Source organism: Dromiciops gliroides, chromosome 3 (genome assembly GCF_019393635.1).
Source record: "Dromiciops gliroides isolate mDroGli1 chromosome 3, mDroGli1.pri, whole genome shotgun sequence".
Taxonomy (NCBI): Eukaryota; Metazoa; Chordata; class Mammalia; order Microbiotheria; family Microbiotheriidae; genus Dromiciops; species Dromiciops gliroides.
Genome location: NC_057863.1, coordinates 406,061,126 through 406,084,286, shown reverse-complemented (window position 1 = coordinate 406,084,286; position 23,161 = coordinate 406,061,126). Strand labels below are relative to the sequence as shown.

General features: G+C 36.9%; 1 protein-coding gene across 4 annotated transcripts in view; it reads right to left on the bottom strand.

Annotated features, from left to right (window-relative positions):
* Positions 1–23,161, bottom strand: part of FTCDNL1 (formiminotransferase cyclodeaminase N-terminal like) — a 138,065-nt gene that overhangs the window by 47,555 nt on the left and 67,349 nt on the right. For 3 of the 4 annotated variants that reach the window (XM_043997319.1, XM_043997320.1, XM_043997318.1), the window contains exons 2-4: positions 6,154–6,276; positions 3,278–3,373; positions 1,140–1,292 (exon numbers count right to left, since the gene is read on the bottom strand). In XM_043997319.1, coding sequence (XP_043853254.1) covers positions 1,140–1,292; positions 3,278–3,373; positions 6,154–6,268 — 364 coding nt within the window. In that variant the 5' untranslated portion in view covers positions 6,269–6,276. The remainder of the gene's footprint in view (positions 1–1,139; positions 1,293–3,277; positions 3,374–6,153; positions 6,277–23,161) is intronic. The other variant, XM_043997321.1, reaches the window with a different exon arrangement.

The window sequence follows — 23,161 nt, the reverse complement described above, 5'->3', positions numbered from 1 at the left end:
TTCATATGCTAGCTAATTTGAGGTTTAATGTAATTGTCTATCATTGATTTGAAGACAATTAAAATCATTATCTGGTCTGGACAGTTCTGAACACTTCCTTTTTTCCCCCTGAAAAACATTTTTTTTTTCCCATACTGAACCTTAACTCATTGTTAGATTAGAAATGAAGTCAATGCTGGCCCAAGTTTCCCTGGGAAATGGCTTCTCCAATCATCAGGTCACATTAAAATGCAGGATAAGCTGTGAAATGTTCTTTTGGAAACATAATCACGCTTCCTATTTGTAGCACTCGATGTATCTGTTACCATTTGTCTCATCTAAATTCCAAATTTATAGCCAAAATGTTAGGCAATTCATTATTTTAAAAAGAGAAAGAAAACATAATAAAAAGGAGATATGCCATTCCTACTGAAGTCATACCAAGAAGAATGCAATTATCCAAAGACAGAATTTCCCCCAACTGTTATGAGCCTGTATATATTGTAATTAACAGTAGTTCAGCTAGACAGTCCAGGCAAAGGATCCTTTCCCCTCCAATTTACCTAATTCAAAAACACCTCAAGTGACATGGCTCAAAATTTCCAAATTAAACTCACCCCTGGAGCAAAAGGCAAGCATGTGACATTTTAGCTCCAAAGGAAATCTTACCGAAGGCAGTGGGTAAGTGAAAGCGAGAAAATCAGAGGCAAGGGAGGAGTTAAAATCTAAGTGGGTTTTTCAACCTCATCATTACCCCCTCTCAAAGAAAATAGGACACAGATGGGCAAAATACACCACCATACTGCCATTATAGTTTAAGGAACTCATTAGAAACTACCGTTGTTTGCCTCATTATCTATGGTGAGCCTACATGGGGAGGTAGGAACCCAATTTTCAATGGTCTTTCTGCCATATACTACTTAAGCATCTGAAGTTGTACAACAACGTAGAGAGGAAAAGAATGAGTTCCCCCAAACTGGAGATAGCACTGCATGCAATCAAGGAGAGCTACATCGTCACAGATTGTGGTCATACAATTCCTTAAAGCCCTCCTTTTCAGAGGGAGTTCCCAAGTGATTATTCTCTGCCACACAAGCTGTTTCAGTTTGGAAAACCTGTTTACATTTGAGAGTAACACACAAACCCAAACTTTTACTTACTTCTGACCACCATTCCACACTCTTCTACTCCTATCCCAGAAAGAGGGTAGATGGGAATGAGGTCCACTGCTCCAAGGCACGGGTGAATTCCTTCTTGAACCTCCATATCAATCACCTGGAAAGCCTCCACACATGCAGCAAGTACAGAGTTGACTAAGAAATATAAATTTGTGAATGATACTTAAATTGTTCCTACAGGCTTAATTACTACTTGTTTTTCTCCAATGGTCTGTTTATGGGTTGCCTCCACCCTACATTAATTTAAAATAAAAGACCCTTCAAATCCCTTCAGTTGTCATGAAAGTTTACTTTAAAACAAAACAAAACAAAACAACAATGAACTTTTTAACTCTACAAAGGGAAACATCATTTATTTTATCTGTCTACATGATCTACTCCACTTACAATAATAGACTTCTTTACATATTCTCCTGGTTGCCTAAATCAGGTAATTCATGTTATTTTCAGGATGGTTATTTTAGGAGACATTTTAATAAATATAATGCAAGCACTGGTCAGATAAACTACTTTTACACTTTAGCAGCCTGGTGGTGCAGTAGATAAAATCCTAGACTTGGAGTCAGGAAGATCTGAAATCAATCAACCTTCAGATATTTACTAGCTGTATGACCCAGGGTAAGTCATTTAACCTCCAATTGCCTCAGTTTCAACTGAGAATAATAATAGCACCTACCTGCCCAGCTGTGAGGATCAAATGAGATAATATTTGCAAAGCAGTTAGCATAATGCCTGGAACATAGTAAGTGCTACATAAACGTTAGCTGCTATTTCTATTAATTATTAGATAGGATCATACTTTTAGGTACTTGAGATTGCCATTCTGCTGTTGCCTTTGTATTCACCATGTTAAGAACAGAAGTGGACTAGGAATGGAATACATTATGGAGAGTTATGAACTATTTTATCAAGATAGCACTTCACTTTTTTTTTGGCAGGGCAATGAGGGTTAAGTGACTTGCCCAGGGTCACATAGCTAGTAAGTGTCAAGTGTCTAAGGTCAGATTTGAACTCAGGTCCTCCTGAATCCAAGGTCAGTGTTTTATCCACTGCATTACCTAGCCACCCTAAGTTTACCTTTTTTTTTTTTTTTTTTAGGCAATGGGGGTTAAGTGACTTGCCCACACAGCTAGTAAGTGTCAAGTGTTTGAGGCTGGATTTGAACTCAGGTACTCCTGAGTCCAGGCCCGGTGCTTTAACCACTGTGCCATCTAGCTGCCCCCCTTTTTTTTTTAAAAGGAAAATCTTCCAAGTCTTAAGCTTGTGGGGGACAGAGAGGGGAGGAAATATTCATATTTTAATATTCCTCTACCTTTTACCAAATCATAAAAGTTATAGGATTTCTATAACTTTATTTTCATTCCAAAATATTTAATTGATTTGCAAATGATATCTCATCAACCCTCACACATAATCTCTGTCAACACTGCTTGTCACAGTGCCTGGCACATAGTAGGCACTTAATAAATGCTAGTTGACTTGACAACATAAAGCAACTATTTCCTCCATTTTCAAACAGGGACAGTAAATGTCCAGCCACTTGCACATCAGAAGATGAAACTCCTGGTTCCTGACTCCCACCCTGGGCACAAACTACTGGGCCTCTTCTTCCATGTCTATTGAAATAGATTAAACTGTAAAAGTAGGAAGTCATTTTTGAATGCTTATTTGAAGATGACTATTAGCCACCAACAGGCTGAGACAGTCTTCCACATAAGAAAACCATGAATCTTGGACTCCCAGAAGAAATCGTAAATAAAATGTAAACAGTTCTCAAGGTGTGGCTGTGTGTCTCTAGGCAAAAGTCCCTTAACTCTAAGACAGTGAATTGCAAAGAAAGTACCAAGATACTTTGTTAGAGTGATTTTATTCATCCAGGACTTTGCTCTATCAATTAAAGCATAGATCTAGCCCCCATTCCTAACTGAGTGGGTTGGAGAACTTAGCAAAATGGTTTATTTTGTGTTTGTTTTGAGTAGACTCCCAATTTAATGGAAAGAAATTGTGTTTTTTTCTAAAAACTCCACATATAGCACTAAATAGTTAAACAAGCAGTCAATGAGGGGAAAAAAAAAAACAGTTAAGATACATCATATATATTTTTAAAAATTAACTCTTACCCAACTTCTCAACAGGTGCTGCTATTGTTATAACTGATCTGTTATAATCATAATCAGAAAATATATTGAGCACTGTAACTTCAGGATATTCTTTTCCTTTAGGGGGAAAAACACAAAGCACAGACTCTCAGAAATTAATTTAATGCTTTAAGGAAAAAAAATCTTCATGGCTTACTTCTTTGACTCTAATTTTTCAAAAAGATATTTAAAGGAATCAACAAATCGGGGATTGTGGGATAAAAAACTTGCTGATGATGACCTTATGAGAATGAAATAGGTAGGAAATGAGTAATATGAGCTTTTTGACTTGAGGAGCCAGATTGGGTATTGTACTTCATTCAGTGGGTCTAAGATCTTTCCCTGGACTCCCTATAGAGTTGGCTCAAGTTCTCTTAGCTCAAACTGAGACATAATCTCTGGCTTTGATTCCCAAATCTCTGGGTTTTGATGCCCACCACTCCAACTGCTCCTTATCAATCTCCACCCTAATTCATATCTCTCAGACTCTGTCACAATCTTCCCAAGTCCGTATTTCCCTTTCTTCTGACACCATTAACTCTACTGGTCTGGGTCAGACTCTGACATCTGGCAAATCTGAAGCTTGCCAATTAGTGGTCTGTGTGATGTATGCACCTGTCCATTAGAGACAGGCCTGACACCACCAGCTCTTTTCAGAGACCACCAAACAGCCTTCAGATGTTAATGACTTCCAGTTTCCAGTGGCTAGTGACTCACTTGAATTTGTGACCTAGAGGAGAAAGTTGCCACATCCCTTTACCCAAACTTTCAGCCACACAGTCGGCCTCAAAGTTATTTTGGAAGTTTACAAGCCTGAGCCTGGCTCTTTAAAAGTCTCTCTTAAGCCTACAAAAACAAATTCAAAGTGAAGGACAAAAGTTTGAGGTGGTAATTAAATCTTTAGTTCTTGCTATTATATACCTTGTCCTTGTATCCTCCTGGCAGCCTAACAATTAATCTTTTCAGAGCAAGGGAAAAAGAGGTTACACCCAGGAACCACAGTGCCTAAGGCTGCATTGCACACTTAATTTTAATAATGTGAGAAGATAAACATATGTCACTCACTCATAGCCAGACAAACATGCATAGAGTATTGCTGTGGTGATGAGTTAAGAGCAGATATTTAAAGCTTGGGCTACTTTACCTAAAACCTAGGAAAGTAATTTAAATGTTTTTATTTTTACTTAATTAGAAATGTCATTTGGAAAAAGATCCTGTTTTTTAACATAAAAAATGCATGCTATAGAAATGTTTGAAAAATAAAAGGTCCATTGTCTTATTTGATTCCTTGTTTATTTATCAAAAACATTTAAATGTATATGTATATATGTTAATATGTATGGAAGCAAGTCACCCATTCCTTCTTTTGTAGTAGGTTTTTAAAAAAAATACATTCTATCTTTTGTGGGAGAAAATTATTTTATTTTTCATCCTCAATTTTTCTGAAAAGCTTTCATTCTCAGTTTCATATGTTTCAATAGAATAAAATGCCGAAAGAATAAAACACTCTTTCCTGCAATTTCTTAAGCATACATATAGAAAAAAAAATTACTGCTGGCAGGATGAGCTGTCAGTATGAATCTCAGCAGAAGTAAATTGTTTGGTATTTGTAATGGAGCATAATAGCTATAATTCCATTTGAGCTGTTGCCACTAATAAGCTGATAAAAACTATGAGTCAAGACCTGGGCATCCATCAGTGTGTGGCTTCCACAAATTTCTTAGCATATTCACTTAATCACAGAGACAGGTAACTCAATCCCATTAAGTGTTGCTGCTTCTGACAATGATGAGCCAGAACTGGCTCTTAAAGAATAGAGAATGAAAAAACACAGCTGCATACCAACTCCAAAGGAGTTTTCTTATCAGCATATAACAGGTGTTTTCATAGATAGCCCCATCTTCTGCCAGGATTCAAGACAGTAATTGAAATGCATTGATAGCTAAAAACAGCTTTAAAAAAAATACTCCCTTCCCGTTTAAATCAATGCAGAAAACAAATGATTCCATTCAAAGACATCGATTTCAGTATTGTCTGGTGATGATGACGTTAATGCTCATCTATTATTGCCAAGGAGAGGAGGATTAATAATGATGCTATTTTACTAGAAATCATTTACATAAGACTTAAAGTAAACATTGTTTTAAAATTATAAAACTATGATTAAATATCCCTGCAATGCTGTGTCTTCATAAAAATGCCTCAATAAAGTTTTGGGAGAGTTTTGGCAGGGAGTGTTTTGTTTTATTTTTTTTAAAGAGTATCATCCATCAAGATATTAAGGCTCTGAAGGCAAAAAACTAAAAGTCTTGTTTATAAATCCTGCCAAATTTAATTACAGGGCCCAGGTCCTTTTATTTTTTAAAAGGAATTAAAAATAATACATCCTTCCCTCCAGAAATTATTTGAGAATAAGTTGGTTTATAAAGATTCTCCAACTCAGTGGGTAAAAAGTTCTATGCATATACACTTATATTAATGAGCAATCAGGAGGGTAAAAAATGTCATCGAAAGGCACATTAGAATAATGTTCAGTCTCAAGAGTAAAGATTTCGTCTTTCTGCACTCCATCAACATGGTATACAGTATGCTTTTCAGAAATATGGAGAATTACAATGTCAAGGGTAAGTAGGCATTCTGAGAGGATAGTACACTTAAACATATGTGTAGCTGATTTGTCTCAGTCTCCTGGAGTCCTGCATAATAAATCAGCTAGGAAAACACCAGGAGAAGCAAAGAGAGTGAAAGGGAAGAAAAAATTAGGCAAAAGAAATAAATGCTCTGCAGTTATTGTTTTCAGAGTAGAAAAATATAACAAATAAACTACAATACTAACCTACAGTGGGGTTTTTTCTTACCATTTTCTTCAAAAAGAGCAGCTTTTGCTATTTTCTCAACTACGTTTTTTCTTCTGGCTTCAGAAATGTTTAGTAAACAGGCAGCCAAACGGAGCCCCAGTCTGCTAGAAGACATTGTAATTTCTTAAAAGAGAAAAATACAAGTGATTATTCAGTTTCAATCCCTATGGGTTTATTCACATTCTTTTTTTTTTTTGTCTCTGTAGTTTCTTTCACTTGTTCATTCTTTCATTTTTCTTGTACAAGATGATATGTATGTGTGTGTCTATTTAAAACAAGGTAATATAAATTGTAATTATTGGAGAATTTATTTCTAGGAAGTTGCTTCAACCTTGAATAATGATGAAATTATACAATTGTGAAATTAGTCATTGCATTGACATATATCTAGTATGTTAAATATCTAATATGGATCTGGTTGAGTAAGAGAAACATGTGTAACAGTGACAAAGTGTTTTCTTTAGCTATAAGCACCCCTTCTTACCCCAGATTCAGTCATCGCAAACAAAAAGGTATTCCCAGAAGTTACAGTATGGACATTATACAGACAAATGATCATGCTTTATTGTAACATTACTTTTGCATTAGATTTGGGTGTTTAAGCTAACAAGCCTCATACTGACTTAATGAGTTTTACAGTTTTTTATCTCTACAGTTTCTGAATCAGTCTACAACAGTTCGAGGTGACTTTAGTGCTTTGAGGATTAAAGTAGTTGGATCTATAGGGTTATTGTTCCTTATGGGCACTTTGAGGGCTAATTTTGCTGATTAAAAAGATTCAGTCTTTGAGGCACCCTGACTTTTTCAGGGCACTGGAGTATTAGCCATTGTTCTCCCATTCCAACAAGTGATACTTGAATGGTATGGAGAACTTAAGATATTTCACTCAAAAATTAATTCCCTGTTCAATATCAGTTCATTATTTGGTCTTGGCACCTCTTTGACTCTGTAGTGAGAAATTCATATGCTATGAATGAATAACTACCTTTTCTTGGATAAAATGTAAACTTTAAATCAAATATGTTGTGTGGGGTGGGGCAGAGATTTCACTGGACATAGCTGTCATATTTTGTATACCAAAACTGTCTGTTGACCTCATCAACTTAATCTGGAGTTTCACGTCTGCTTTAGGTCTATAGGCAGATTTTCACATTCTGACAGCCATTCCCTAATTGAAAATTCATAAAAACGCAGTTATTAGATTTTATAGACATTAATAACATTGTTGTAATAAAGTCTCTCAGACCTCTCTAGTTACTATGTAAACAAAAAATTGCTTTACACAAGGGGTGTAGGCGTCTTCTGGTTTTCATTTGTTTTCAGTGTGTTTATGTAGCTTAATTGTCTCATCAGGCACTTTCCCAACATAATTATGCTTTTTAACAAATGGTGTTTATGGCAACCCCTAGCAGTGCACAAGAAAGGATTAGTTTCATCCTCTCATTCCACATTTGGATTCCCTGTGGACAGCTAACTCACAGAAAGATGGTGTGAGAAAATCCACCTCCCCAGCAAAGACTTGGACTTGGTGCTTATACCAAGCATAGGGGAGAATGAGGGAAAATTGTACTTGAACATGGGTAACCTAACCATGTCTTTCCTTCTTTTCTATATTGCCAACACTAAATACTTTTGTGTCACCAACATAGTATACTAGGGTTGTGTACTTTGTGGTTTTGAGGTTCACCTGCCCAGTGCATGCAGGCCTTGGGCCACAATCAGCCATGTTTTAATTGTTTTTGCCAATCATGCTGAGAAGACATCATTCTCCATCTTTGAAGCTAGAATTGCAGTGCTTCTGAGTGTTGAATACAGTAGACATGGGAAAAGGAGCCATGATAAGTTTCATAACTCAAGTCATGGAACTGCTCTGGTCCTCAGTTTGCCATTCTGTCAAGTGAACAGGTTAAGATAGAATAGATTTTAAACCTCCTTTTAGAAGTATCTTGGTATTAGTGGATAGAGAGCTAGCCTTAAAGCCAGGAAGACCTGTTTTCAAGTTTCACCTCCGACACGTACTGGTCGTGTGATCCTGGGCAAGTCACTAAACCCCCCTAGAGTTCTAGGCAATTCTAAGGCTCTAAGTTGAATAGAGGTGCTGGCCTGTGTTGACTTTAGAGGTCATCTTCTTACCAACAATATCAGAGATCCAGTCCCCTTGTAAGTTATAGGATCCTAAAATTTGAGTTGGAAGAGAGCTTAGAGGCTAGTTATTTCACCTTCATTTTACAAAAGAGGAAAAAAGGCTTAGAGAGGTTAAGCAACTCACAGTCACCTAGGTACTAAACGACTGGGACTAAAGTCCCCTGACTCCCAACCCAACACTATCCGGGTCCTTCCCACCAATTACAGAGGTTTGTGATGCTTGGGATCAAAGAAAATTCAAGCCATCACAGGTTCTTTTGAATCAATCTATATTCAAAACAATAAAAACCTCTATCTAAAGAGAAGGAAAATTGTGTTTTCCCCTAGAGCTAAGAAAGCCAGTCAAGGTTCTGGGAGCTGATAATGACACTTTAAGGTTTGAGGTTCTCTTAGCTGCAAATGACTTCTGGAAGTGTCATCTTTGCCCCCCCCCCATGCACAGCGTGTAGTTGGCCCCTTAAGTGTGAGACCCACAAAGCTGGATTCCCTCCACTTCTTTCCCCTAGGGCTTGATTCCTCTAGTCCCTAAAGCAGGGTCTGGAGTCAGTCTAATGGAAGGCAGGAAATAACAGCCTCCTGCTGTGCCCATGCCACCTCAAGGTGGGGGTGGTTGAGGCATGGGGGTGGCGGCAACAGCAGCAGAAGCCACCGCCTGCTCTACCTTGGCTCTCTGTAGCTCTACAGCTGTTCTCCAACTTTAGAATTTGCAGTTGGGAGGGGCCAGCAGCAAGCAGGGCTGAAGAAAGAGGGGAAACAACACACTGTATGCTGACCAAGGCCGAAAAATAAGCCCACAATATTACCAGACTCTGCCTCCATGGGGCCTTCCTCGATATCCTGGATATTGATTGACCTAAGTTCCTTTTCCTCATTCTTTTGCATTCTCACCCTGACCCACTGAGTTCCCTGGAAACTACTGACCAGTAATAGCTTCTTTTCTCCTAGAAGTTAAAACTTTGGTTTTTGTCCTCAGTTTACCTCTGCCCTGCCTTTAGTCCATCCTAGTCTCTGCATTTCTTTCTAGTTAAAAACTGGCTTTTTTTCCCTTTAAGGTTTCAGATCTCACCCATTTATTGTATGCCAGCAGGGGGCTCATTTACCAGCTCAGATTCCTAAACCCTGGAGGAGGGAAATGGGGAAGTATTCCCATTTAATGCCCCCCCCCAGAATCCAGAACCACAGCTGGTGAGGAGCTGTGGTTATAAAATTGTTTGGTATTATATAGAATCAGTAGGTCTCAAGAATGGGCCCAGACCTTGATTTTCAAAGCCCCACTTAGTCCCAGGAAGTTACAGGAACCAAGTAGATTCTGCTTTTTCCAGGCCACTGATTGCTGGTACTCATTTGTGCACTGAAGCCATGGAATTTCTTTTTTCATTTTGCAGCAAGGAGTGAATGACACCATCTTGATAAAGTTCCCTGCTTGAAGTAAAATAACCACAAAGCAGCAACTTTGAAAGGAAGAAATTAATTTTTAAATCTATTTTTAATTTCTAATTATAATTTTTTTAAAAAACCACAGATTTGGAGAAAGTAACATTTATGTGGACATTTGGTTTCTAGCCTAATGTGGCATAAAAATAAGTAACATAATGAGTGTTAAAAAAAATCAGGTTCATGATGCTTCTCACATCATCATCATTGTGCTTAGATGTCACAACAGTATTATGTGTGATTATGTCAGATTCAGCCTTCTCCATCTCTGAGTGTTGGCAGGTAGGAGGGCTGTTGGCAAGAGGAGGGGTGTTAACCTCAGGATCCTGGACTGATTCCAAGTCTGGTAATTACATTCTGCCAGCCAAAATTCATCCCATAATTTTAATTGGATAAATCCTTCCTGGCCTAAGCTACTGCTCTGCCTGTCAAACTGTTGCCACATTTCACCCCAGAGGTGTCTATGTTTCAGTGGTGAAGGAAGCAATTCCTTTGTGGCTTACATATCAGTTTAAATCTGCAAAATGCTTTGGGATCCCTTGGAATGAAAGAAACTATTTGTATATGTATGCTTAATGCTGTATCTGCATATATAATGCAATATACAAAGAGACATGTTTCTAATGGGTGTGCAAAGAACTGAACTCTAGATAACTTGTGACATCAGCCAGAGAACTCTGTAGGTTACCATAGGTCACTGACATTTTTTCCATATGTACTAGGCTGAATTCATCTCTAGTTTCCCACTGCTAGGAAGCACCTCATTGTTTCAAGAGAAGTTCCCATGGTGAGACACTGGAACTTCATTGCTCTAAATAATTTCGTTGATCAAAGAATAGAAAACGAAGAGAACAGTTCATTTTCCCATTCTGTCCATCTTCTTCCTTCTTTCCTTCATTTCATAATCATAGCTCCAGGAAGAAATAAAGATAACGATTGGGGATATATTTTTGGTCTTGCTGTAGCCATTGTGTCAATCAAACCTGATTCTACACTTCTCTTTTTACCCACACACAATTCAAGAGGAGGATAATGAAGCATGATGCCCATCTCCTGACAGAGAGATGATAGACTCAAGAAGTAGAATGAGACCTACATTTCTGGACAAGGCCAATATACACATTTGTTAGGGGCAGACAGGTAATGCAGTGCCTGGCTTAGAGTTAGGATGACTCATCTTCCTGACTTCAAATCCAGCCTCAGACACTTACTAGCTGTGTGACCCTGGACAAGTCATTTAACTTTGTTTGCTTCAGTTTCCTCATCTATAAAATGAACTAGAAAAGGAAATGGCAAACCACTCCAGTATCTTTGCCAAGGAAACCCGAAATGAGGTTACCAGGAGTCATACACTACTAAGCAACTACTAATGCACATTTTGTTACAACAGTTTTGCTTTTCTTCTTTTTTTTTCCAGTAGAGTTAAGAGGGAGAGAAAACAAATGTTTATTAATTAAAAATAAAATAAATGTTTTTAAAAAAGAAATACAATTCAAGGGAAAGTAAGGCCTAAACTGTCCTAAACTGACAGAAAAGACTATTTTACTGCTTGGACACAGCAATCAGATCTTGTTGGAAAAAGAGACAAGAGAGGAGGTAATCACAAGCACAGTTTTAGCAATAATGTTGAAAATAGGTGCCTGTTCGTTACTGGATTGAAGGGCTATTGTCAATATTCCCATAAATTTAGTCATAATGCATATATTGCCAATGACATAATTTCAGAAGGTATTACATATTATGATACAAGTAAAATATAGATATGTATGAATTAAGTTTGATGTTTACCTTATTTTAAACATTTTCTTCAGAAAGACTTACTTTCTGAGGTAGATTCTTAATAGTACAGGAGTGGATTATTTGGTTTATGAATTATTTCCTGGTTTCTGTTCCATGTTTTGTCTGTTCTTATTTCTCTAATTATGAGGTCCAAAAGAAAGGAGGTGGGACGGAAAAAAGAAATAAAATTTAGAAACATCAATAACATTAGATGTAATTGATATTTTCTAAGAAGCCATGGATTCCTCATAAAAATAAACAAATTCAATAGACATTTTCTAGAATCTAAAGTTTATTTTTTGTAACCTGGTAATGGTAAACCTTTGTGTAAAGATCTTCACTAATCCAAATGAATGGAGGTGAATGCAAAGGTGATGACATAGTCTCCCAGGGCTCCATGCACATACCGTACCACTGGCCAAATGTGTTGAGATCACTCTCTCTCTCTTTTGTCCCAGTCTTTCTCACACAGTGATGACTAGGTCTCACTGTCCTACAAGTACTCTCCCTTCTCGGTTCCCAACTGGGTGGGAATCCTAAGCTCTAACAGAGACAGAGAAAGTTTTCCTTTTCATCATTACTGCAGAGAATGGAACATCCCACTCTAAGAAAATTACACAAAAATCACCCATCCTTAAGTGTATAATACATGTCCAACTTTTTCTATAAGAAGGTCAATCTTGATGAGTACTACAAAAACAATCTATCCAATTTGTAAGTTCTGTTTCTTAAATAAAATCTTTTTTTCTATCTTTCATGAAAAATAATGTATAGAATTACATGATTTAAATGAGAAGTTTAACACATTTCAACAAAGTTGTTTGTTCACATATTCTGCCACAAATAATCTGTATTTCAAGATAACCCCTGCTAAAGCTATACTTATATTAATTTTATATCCTCTATATTCAAGAGAAAATGCATATAGAATCATCATATCACAATTTCTATAATTATTTCAAAATATATTCCCCCAGAAGTTTCTTCTTTCAAGAAAGTAAAATAATTTATTAATTTATATAGAGAGCCAACCTGACATATGATTGAAAATTGTTTTAAGTAGTCTCAGTTGGCATTTTAGATCAATGTCATATAGAATGTTTGAAAAATGTAGGTTCAAGTAAAAGTTAAATGTTCCCTTCTTTGCTTTGTGTAGTGATAGGAAGTCCATGTTCTCTTTAGACTTTGTCATACAGTTAAAAGTGCTTTCTAAGATAATGTATAGGGGCAGCTAGGTGGCGCAGTGGATAAAGAACTGGCCTTGGATTCAGGAGGACCTGAGTTCAAATCCAGTCTCAGACACTTGACACTTATTAGCTGTGTGACCCTGGGCAAGTCACTTAACCCTCATTGCCTCGCCAAAAAAAAAAGATAATGTATAGTTTTCAATACTGCCTTGTTTAGTTGTGTATATATTAATTAAAGAAAAAACCAAAGCTTTGATGTACATTGAGAGGGTATAGCAAATAGTAAGAATGTGACAAAGTAGCCTGCATCCATATGACTTGAAAATAAGTTCTTCATAGTTCAGGTCTTGGTGAATAAAGGCAAAACCAAAACCAAATAAATGCATTACAATATAACAAAATTTTACGAAGCACAATGTAAAGTGTTAGGGAAGATACAAGGTTTAGGTAAGAAAAGATCCTTGTTCTCAAGAAGCATACAGTCTAGTAGGGGAATAAGCTACCCACTCACAGAGCTATGGTACAAATAATTACCTAAGTACATTAAAGAATTGCAAAGCAAAGTGAAGGTCTTAGGGAAAAGTCATAGTATTTATAGTATAGTAGACAAGATTTTGCAGAAAGACCATTCCTTCAGTTTGCCTTTAAAAAGACAGAGAATACTTAAACAGGTGAAATAAAAGAGGAAAAATATTGAGGGGGAAGAGGGGAAGAGACATGAGCATGTGATTATGAGTCAGAATAATGCTGTTTGGTTTTTTTAAACTGTAATTTAACCTTGTTTGCCTCAGTTTCCCCATGTGCAAAATAAGGTGGAGAAGAAAATGGCAAACTACTTCAGTACCTTTGCCAAGAAAACCCCAAATAGGGACACAGCTGAAAACAACTTTACAACAACAATGCTGTAAAGTGTAGAAAGTACTATGAATTAAGACTGAAAAGGCTGGGTGGCAGAATGTGGAGAGATTTAAATGTCTTGTAAAGGGGGGTGAACTTAACATAGAAGCTAATAAGGACCCACTGAAGATTTTGAACAAAGGAGGTTTCCAAATCTATTCATAGAGAAGACTGGCACGAAGGATAGACTAGAGAAGAGAAGAGTGTTGTGATGGAAAGACTTGTAATGAGACTACTGCAATACCCCAGGTGCATGTTAATGAAGGCCTCTACCAGGGTGTTGGCAGTGGGAACAATACAGAGGGAACGAAAGTGATAGATGTCACTGATGTCACTGAATTGAATGCTCTTTTCCTCTAGTGGTAAAGATTTTTCCTCTTCTAGTCTGTCTTCTTTTTCATCTACCAATACAAGCATATTGTAAGAGGAATTTCTGGCTTAAGTGGTCATTTCTTATATTGCTGGACATTGTTTGTCACCACCTCTGCCCTTTCTTACTGATCCCACCAAAATGCTAATGCCATAAATACAATATGTATTAACACCAGAAGATTTGCTAGACTGACTAGGAAGATAATGGAATCTAGGTCTGAAATGAACATGTAGTAAATGGAGTAACAGAAGCTGAGTATCCTGGAAGGGATCATCTTCTATACTTTGTGTGAAATTCCTTTCAATCCTATCAGGACATCTTAAACGTGGGTTGAAAAAAATCAACTTCACAAGTACAAGATGGGAGAGCTATGGCTAGATAGTAGTTTGTGTGAAAAAAAATGTAGGGGGTTTAATGGATTGAAACCTCAATGCAAGTTAACAATAGCATATAAGTGGTCAAAAAAAAGCAATCATAGGCTGCATTAAGAAAGGAATATGTCAAGGCCTAGAGAAATGAGGGACCTTCTGTACTCTACAACACGCAGACTATATCTGGAGTATTTTGTTAAGTTCTAGGAAACACATTTTAGAAAGGGATGTTTATCCTGTTGAAAGGAGACTTAGAGGGACATAATAGCTATATTTAAGTATTTGAAAGGCTATCACATGGAAAAGGGGATTAGATGTGTTCTGTTAAGTCCCAGAGAGCTGAACTAAGAGCAATGTATAAATTGTTGCAAAGAGGCACATTCAGACTTGATGTAAGGGGTGGGGGTGGGGGGAAACCCTCCCACTGTTAAAGCTATCCCTAAGTGGGATGGGCCACATTCAGACCACAGATCTACAGCTGGAAGGAACCTTAGAGGTTATGTAGTTCAGTCCCTTCATTTTGTACATGAGCAAAGTGTGGGTTGTGATTTGCCCCAGGTCACAATGGAGTGGGAGAGACAGGATTCAAAGCCAAATTCAGAACTCCTTCCACCGCAGCACACTGCCTCAGGTAAGTTGGATGACCACTTGGCAGGTACACTGCATGAGGGATTCTTGCTTAGGTATAATTTAGATTATAATGCCTCTGAGGTTACTTCAAGTTCCATGATTCTATGAGTCTGTGACATAATATTAAGCAAGTAGTCTGGAGTTAAACTCTAACTTATCTGAGCTTTCCTTGATCTTTTTTATACTTTGCATAATGATAACTCACACTTCAAAATTAAAAACAGTCAGAAATGTCTCCTGGAGTTTTTCTCTTGAGCTGTTATTATTTTCGAGGTTGGTTGTTCCAAGTACAAAATTAAAAATCAATTCTTAAAGTGGATTTTCAACTTTATTAAAACGCAGGTCTATGTGTGGGAATTTTGTAATAATTTCACTCCTGAAAAAGTAAGGAGACATGAGAGACAGCTGTAGTATAAGGGCAAAAACCTAAGTTTGAATTTTGTGTTTGTGGCATACCTATGTGACCCTTGGAAGTTACTTTGTTAGTTTCTTCAACTATCAAATGAGGGGGTTGGCATAAAAATATTTTTAACATCATTGTTTGTGGTAGCAAAAAAAAATTGGAAATGAACTCACATCAGTTGGAGAATGGCTATACAAAACATGGTATATACGTGTTATAGAATATTACTGCTCCAAAGGAAACAATAATTATGAAGAAATCAGAGAATCTTGGGAAGATGTGTATGAACTGATGCAAAGTGAACAGAGCAAGGAGAATACTTTATAAAATGACCACAATAATGTAAATAAAAACAACATAAAAAAACATTTGAACCCTAATTAATGCAGTGACCAATTTTTACTTTAGGAGGACTGACAGTGAAATATATTTCCATTCTCAGTGCATAGAGGTAGGAAAGTCGGAATTTAGTATGAGGCATATATTGTCAGATGTGACCAATATATTTGTGTGTTTTGTTTAACTATATTTGTTTGGGGAGGGGGAAGAATGTACTTTTGAGAGTATCACTGAGAAATTATGATACCCCCCAAAAAAACATAAATGAAACATTTATAAAAATAAAATGACTACATTAACCTACAAAGATTCAAGAAAAAACTGGAATACACTGTGAAGGAGGTATCTTCCTCCTTTTATCAATGCTTATCTAAACTGTCACTCACTTTCTTTTTTTTTTTTTGCCTTGCAATGAGGGTTAAGTGACTTGCCCAGGGTCACACAGCTAGTATCAAGTGTCTGAGTTCGGATTTGAACTCAGGGCCTCCTGAATCCAGGGCCAGTGCTTTATCCATTGCGCCACCTAACTGCCCCTCCCATCACTCACTTTCAAACAAACCACTAACAATGCTAATTGCTTGTTTTACCATTTCTATTTGGACTATTTTACATTAGCAGTCCAGTTACCCAGTAAAAAAGTACTTAAGAACACAGAGGGCAGCTAGGTGGTGCAGTGGATAGAGCAATGGCACTGGAGTCAGGAGTACCTGAGTTCAAATCCAGCCTCAGATACTTAACACTTACTAGCTGTGTGACCCTGGGCAAGTCACTTAACCCCAATTGCCTCACTAAAAAAAAAAAAAAAAGAACACAGAATAATGCCATTACTCAGTTTCTTCTACCTCTATCCATGATTAAATGTACAAAGGAAGTGTCAGATGGTCTAAGAATATAAATCTTGCACATATAATCTGGAAATATTGGCTATGGGCACTAATATGTCTTCAGATTGATGCTTTTTGTCCCAATCTCCTAGGTTAATTGGTCATGCTTTCCATCTAAGACCTGGCCCTTCCCAAATGGGAGAATGGACCAGTATGGTTGTGACCCCATTGAAAAGATATATATTATGGGGCAGCTAGGCGGCCCAGTGGATAGAGTACCAGCTCTGGAGTCAGGAAGACCTGAGTTCAAATCTGGCCTCAGACACTTGATTTGTACTAGCTTTGTGACCCTGGGCAAGTCAAACCCAATTGTCTCACACACACACAAAAAAAGATATATATATTTAGGGAGCATATTTAAGAATCTTTTCAGTAACTATTGCTTTGCATTATTATAAAGACAAATATTCAGAATTGAGAAAATATATGCATTTTGGTTTAAAAACTAAAAAATCATTGTGTAAGATTATTAACATAATATCCTACCCCTACCCCTTACTTAGGAGTAATTGTGAAATCAGGTGCCTGGAACTAATAGCGCCTTTGGACATTTAACCACACAATAAATTGAGCTAAAGTAACAACAAAACAATTTATGGGAAGGTGAACTAAAAATCAGTGTGGAATCAGTCAGAAACACCCAAGAAAAGGGTTGAAGAAGCTCTAATGTTTGGGTTGTTGGTTTTTTCTAATTTTGTGAGTTCCTTTTGTTAGAACATGAAGCTAATATGCAAATGGGTGCCGGTTTTATCCTTATAGACAAATTATAGGAGTATCTGATTTAGTGCTAGAAAAGAACTTACAGATCTTCTTGTAAGTAAAACACCTTCCTTGTAAAGATGAGGAAGCTGAAGTCCGTGGAGTTCAAGTGATTATAAGATCACATGGGTAATAAGGGGCTAAGCCTTAATAAGGGATTCAAACCTAGAATCCCTTGCTTCAGATACAATATTCTTCCTACTATCCATGTGGTATTTTCTCCATTTCTTCACTTATAAAATGAGGGGGGGTTGGACGGGAGGATCATATATTTCCTTTTAGTTCTAAGTCTTATCATCCTAGTTCTAATCATCCTTGTTCACAGTCTATAGACTCTTTCCTTACTCTCATTATTCCTTTCACCTGTCTCCCAAAGTTCATAAAATATTATGGGGATTGAGGAGGTTCAATAAATAGAATGTTGGGTCTATAATCAGGGATATCTGATTTCAAATCCAGCTTTAGACACGCTGTGTGACCCTGGGCAAGGAACTTAACCTCTATTTGCCTCAGTTGCCTCATCTGTTAAATGGAGGAAATAATAGTACCTAGCCCCCCAGGATTGTTGTGAAGATCAAATAAGATAATAATTGTCCAGCTCATCATAGTGTCTGACACATAATAGAAGCTTTATATAAATGTTAGCTATTATGATGATGATAATACTGATGATGATATGAATGGACTAGGACTGTGAATATAGGTCAAGACAAATTCATCACCAGTGGTAGAAAAACAACTCCTAAAGCATCCTTTGACTGTGGTTGGTAGCGTCATCTCGGAGTACACATAGCATAACCCCATTACTTCCTGTGACAAATGAAAGAGCACCGGATTCAAAATCAGTTGGCCTATGTTCAGACGTTAGCTCTGCTACTAATTATATGATATTGAGCAAGTCATTTAACTTTTCTGGGACTCAGTTTCTGAAACTATAAAATGAAGGGATTAGATGCTAGGATCTTTAAAGCTCCTTCCAATTCTAAATTCTATAATCCTGTGGCCAGAATTGGGGGAGGGGGGGTAATAAATCTGCCTGGGTATTTTTACATCCAGTAATGCTATACAAATTTTGATTATAATAATAATTTTAAAATTTCCCTCCATTCCCCCTTCCATCTTCAAATGAATGATCATTCTAAATGGAACCTAGATGGGAAAGATGAGCTATGTTCAACCTCTATGTGAAAGTTGAAGTTCTTTTTATGAGAATCAGAGACACTGAGTAGATATATTCATTCATGTTTCAAAATCCAGATGTGTCCAGCTGGGGTCCCTCTTGTTTTGAAAAGGATCTTTCAAATAATCATGAATTCTCCCTAGTTTGAGGGACAGTCCCTTCAGCACAATCATTTTTATTGATTATGATAGCAACCAGAATGTTATCATCTATTTTCCCCCAACATATCCTAGCTTTTGAACAGATATTTGCTGTCTTTTTCCTTTAAATTTACTCTGCATAAACATTGTGCAGTGATCAACTGTGATAGACTTAGCTCTTCTCAGCAATACAATGATCCGAGACAATTCCAAAGGACTCATGATGGAAAATGCTCTCCACATCCAGAAAAAAGAAATGTGGAATCTGAATGCAGACTGAAACATACTATTTCTATTGGGGGGGTGGTGTTTTGTTTTCTGAGGTTTTTGCTTTTTGTTCTGATTCCTCGTTTACAACATGACTAATGCAGAAATATGTTTAATGTGATCATACATACATAGCCTATGTCAGATTGCTTTCTGTCTTGGGGAGGGGGGAGGGAATGAAGAGAGGGAGAAAAATTTGGAACTCAAAATCTTATAAAAACAAATGTTGAAGACTATCTTTACATGTAACTGGAAAAAAAAATACTATTAAGATTAGGGAAAAAATAAATTTACCCTGCATAGCAAACATCTATTTCTTTAGGGAGCAGAGATGAAACTGAGTCCATTTTATTGAAATAGATGCCTTACCCTGAATCTTATCTCTCTCACTTTCCCAGAATATTAGTAGTTTGTATTCCTTGAGGAAAACTAAAAAGAGAAGAATTCACTGAGCGCCAAGGTAGATATTATTCCCACAAAACAGGAATACTGAAATCTGTATTACCTTCCAAATAAATGAGTGACTTTAAACCAAATAGACATGTTTCTGTAGAATATATTAAATTAGAGATATGTTGCTGGGTGTTAAGCCTAAAAATATTACCTGATAGAAACTGTTACAGAGACTAGATTTGTCAATTCCACGGAAAAGCAGAATTCAAAATTAGATGATTATATGGAAAAGACAATTACAGTTAAGAATGAGGGAGGTTCAGTAATCATGTCCTTAACCAGGCAGTATGATTGCGTTGCATTCATATCCTTCCCAATTGTTCCATCATTTACAATATTGGCATTCTTAATATCTCAATTTGGCAAGTATTATATACTACCCACCACTTATATGGTGCTGTTCCTCTTGCAAGATTTCTGTTTATCTACTGAGTTTTGGGAAAGACTACTTCTTTTTCTTGCTCCCCCTGCCACCCACCCCCACCCCCATCAATCAGCTCTTTTTTATTTCCATTTCTCTTCACCCCATGTGAGCTGGGATTTTTTATTCTGTATTACACTTCAGCTCTTCCAGATGGAATTCTCTTCCTTCAGTTGGTGACATTTGCAGTTAGAGGTCTGCCTGTAAAAGTACTTTTGATTCCGTTGTGTTTTTATTGCTGAATAGAAATATGGCTGGTGTGAAATACCTGTTTTACTTCTTTAAGTCTAAACTCAAGTTCCACTGTATATTCTTTTGGTTGCTGCTTTACTCTCCTGAAATCTGTAAAACTGCTCAATCTTATGGTTGGAAAAAGGAATCACTAAACTTAAAATATTTTCATTGGCATGAAACAATATGCTTTTTTGGAGTCAATTCCTTTAAAAAAGGTTACCTTGAATAGCAAAAAACAATTAGCACTTCTTACCCGATCAATGAAAATATGAATAGCAGAAAAGGCTAGAAAAACCCTCCAAAACAGACGTATCCTTCAGGCAATTCTGACACCAGATTCTGTGGAGAATGACAAGTCCCTTTTTGAGTAATAAATATTATTCAAACTAATTGCTCTATAGAAGTACTTAATTTTCTAGCCCTATACCAAACCTCAAATACAGAAGTAATAAAATCTGGTAGTTTGTTTTAAGAATAACAAAGAAATACCTATACCAAGAGGTTGAATATAAATATGCATACAAATTCAATGGGGATTCTCAACATTTTCCTAACACATATTCATATATAAGGATTATCATCTCTTCCCTTACATATGTATATTATGGTTTTCATTAATATTTGTAATTAAAAATACTCACTTAAAATAATTTTTGACTTTGTAGTCCTTATCCTTGACAATTAAGAAAATCATTAGGTCAAGAGACCTGAACTGAAGTTCCAGCTCAGTGCCTCCACAAAATGTTGGAAACAAAAGCTGAGCTGACCGAGGATTAAGTGAGATGAACATGTTACACGCAATATCACGAGAAGGCATTACCTGTCCCTATTGTGAAAGATAAATTATTGACCAAATTCCATTGTCTTTTCAAATCATCACTAAACTACAATAGAAAGTCTATGGATTTATGTGGCCATGTACTACCAGTTCTAGATTCTGTTTAATAAATAGGTTCCTGGAAACAAGCATATTGATATGATTAAATAAGATCTAAACTCCATTTGACAGCACCATCTTGTGGATCTTTGTGGAACTCATTGCTTATTTCATTTTAGGTAACATCTAAATGAGAATTCACATTTATATACAAATTCAAAGTCTGAAAATCACTCTCTTCACAATAGCTCTAAGACGTAAGTAATGCAAGTTAAGTTAATGATAAAAAATTATGACACTTTGGAAATAGCTACTAAATTGGAAATTTTCTCTACTGATACATTATGAACTTCTACCCTTAAATCATGTGGAATAAAGAGTTTCCTAATAAATATTCCGGTGGAGGGTTCTATCAACCTTCTAGTCACCTAGGTTTCCAAGCTTGGAGTCATCCTCAACTTTCCACTCTTTGTCACCTCACATGCCCAATAGGTTTCTGAGTCTTTTCGATTTTGCTGATCCAACATTTGTCTCTACCTACTTCTCTCCACTCACAGTTACAGCTATTATTTGGACCCTTATTACCTTTTACCTAGGCTATTGCAATAGCTGCCTAATTTGTCTACCTGACTCAAATCTCTGCCTTCTCCAACCCATTCTTCATATAACTGCCAAAGTTATATTTCTAAAGCACTTGTCTGACCACATCATTAGTGCCCCTTCTCAAGAAACTCTTGTGGCTTTCTGTTATCTCTAGGATCAAATGTAGATTTCTCAGTTTGGTAATTAAGGCTCTCCACCACCTGGCTCCAGTCTACCTATCTAGTCTTACTATACATTATTCCCTTTCATGCATTCTTTGGTCTAGCTAAACTGGTCTTCTTGTTGTTCCTCACATTTAACACCTGTCTCCCTTCTCCTAGGCTTGACATAGCCTGTCCTCCTTATCTGCAATGTACTCCCTTCTTATATCCATTTCTAAGAATCCCTAGTTTATTCAAAACTCAGTTCAAACACCACCTCCTGTATGACACCTTTCCTGATTCCCCCTTGGTTGCTAGTGCCTTTCTCCCCCAAATTACCTTGTATTTATTTTATACACAATTTCATATGTAATTTTATATATACAGGTTGTATGTCCCTATGAAATATAAGCTCCCCAATGCTTGGATTGTTTTATTATTGTCTTTTTTTTTTTAATGAGGCAGTTGGGGTTAAGTGACTTGCCCAAGGTCACACAGCTAGTACGTGTTAAGTGTTTGAGGCCGGATTTGAACTCAGGTACTCCTGACTCCAGGGCCAGTGTTCTATCCGCTGCGCCATCTAGCTGCCCCTATTATTGTCTTTCTAATCTCATAGACTAACATGGAGCATGCCACATTGTAGGTGCTTAACAAATCATTATGAACTAATTGTAATTTATTTATGACATTAATGAAGTGCTTTACGCTTTAAAAGGAGTTTTATGTACATTATCTTATTTGAATTGTCATCTTTCTGATTGGCTATATGGGGTCCCATGAATTATACTGTGTAAATTGGAAAGCCTATCTGTTATCCTCATCATTAGTTTATCTCCCCACAAACAAGTACCTCTGGTGTATATGCTAGCCATGATCTTTGGTGGAGTTTTGCATTTACCATGCAATAAAATGGGAACATTCTGCATTTCATCCTTGCCATTTCACCAAGTGACTTCTGCTTTTTGTACCTTTTTCTGGACATAAATCCTGAAACAATAACCATCACAGAAAACAGTGAAGTTGCCCATCTCTGTCCTTATTTTTATAAGCACATCACTCTTGGTAAGCAATGTGCAGCTGAAACTGAAAATAATTCAGTTCTCTTTGTAGCTTTTGACACATTACTTATTCATGCTGTTATTCTGATAACATTCAGTTGACTTTTGTGTGCTTAAACCATTCTAAGCCACATGCCCCCTTTTATTTTCTCTCCTCTATGGCCAGCATTTAATACACTCACACAGAGAGCATAGTCATCATACCTACTTATTTCTTCTACTGGGAGTGTCAGGAAGTGCCAAAAGGATAGCTAGGGGTGGTAAAATCAACTCACCCCATTCTGCCTTTTTTACCTCTATAAGGTATTGGCAGAGAAATAACAAGAAATAAAGTTGAAAAAAGAGAACATAGAAAATGGAAAATGACCTACATGTACAAATATATTTATAGCTCTTTTTTTGTTGTGGCAAAGAATTGGAAATTGAGGGACTGC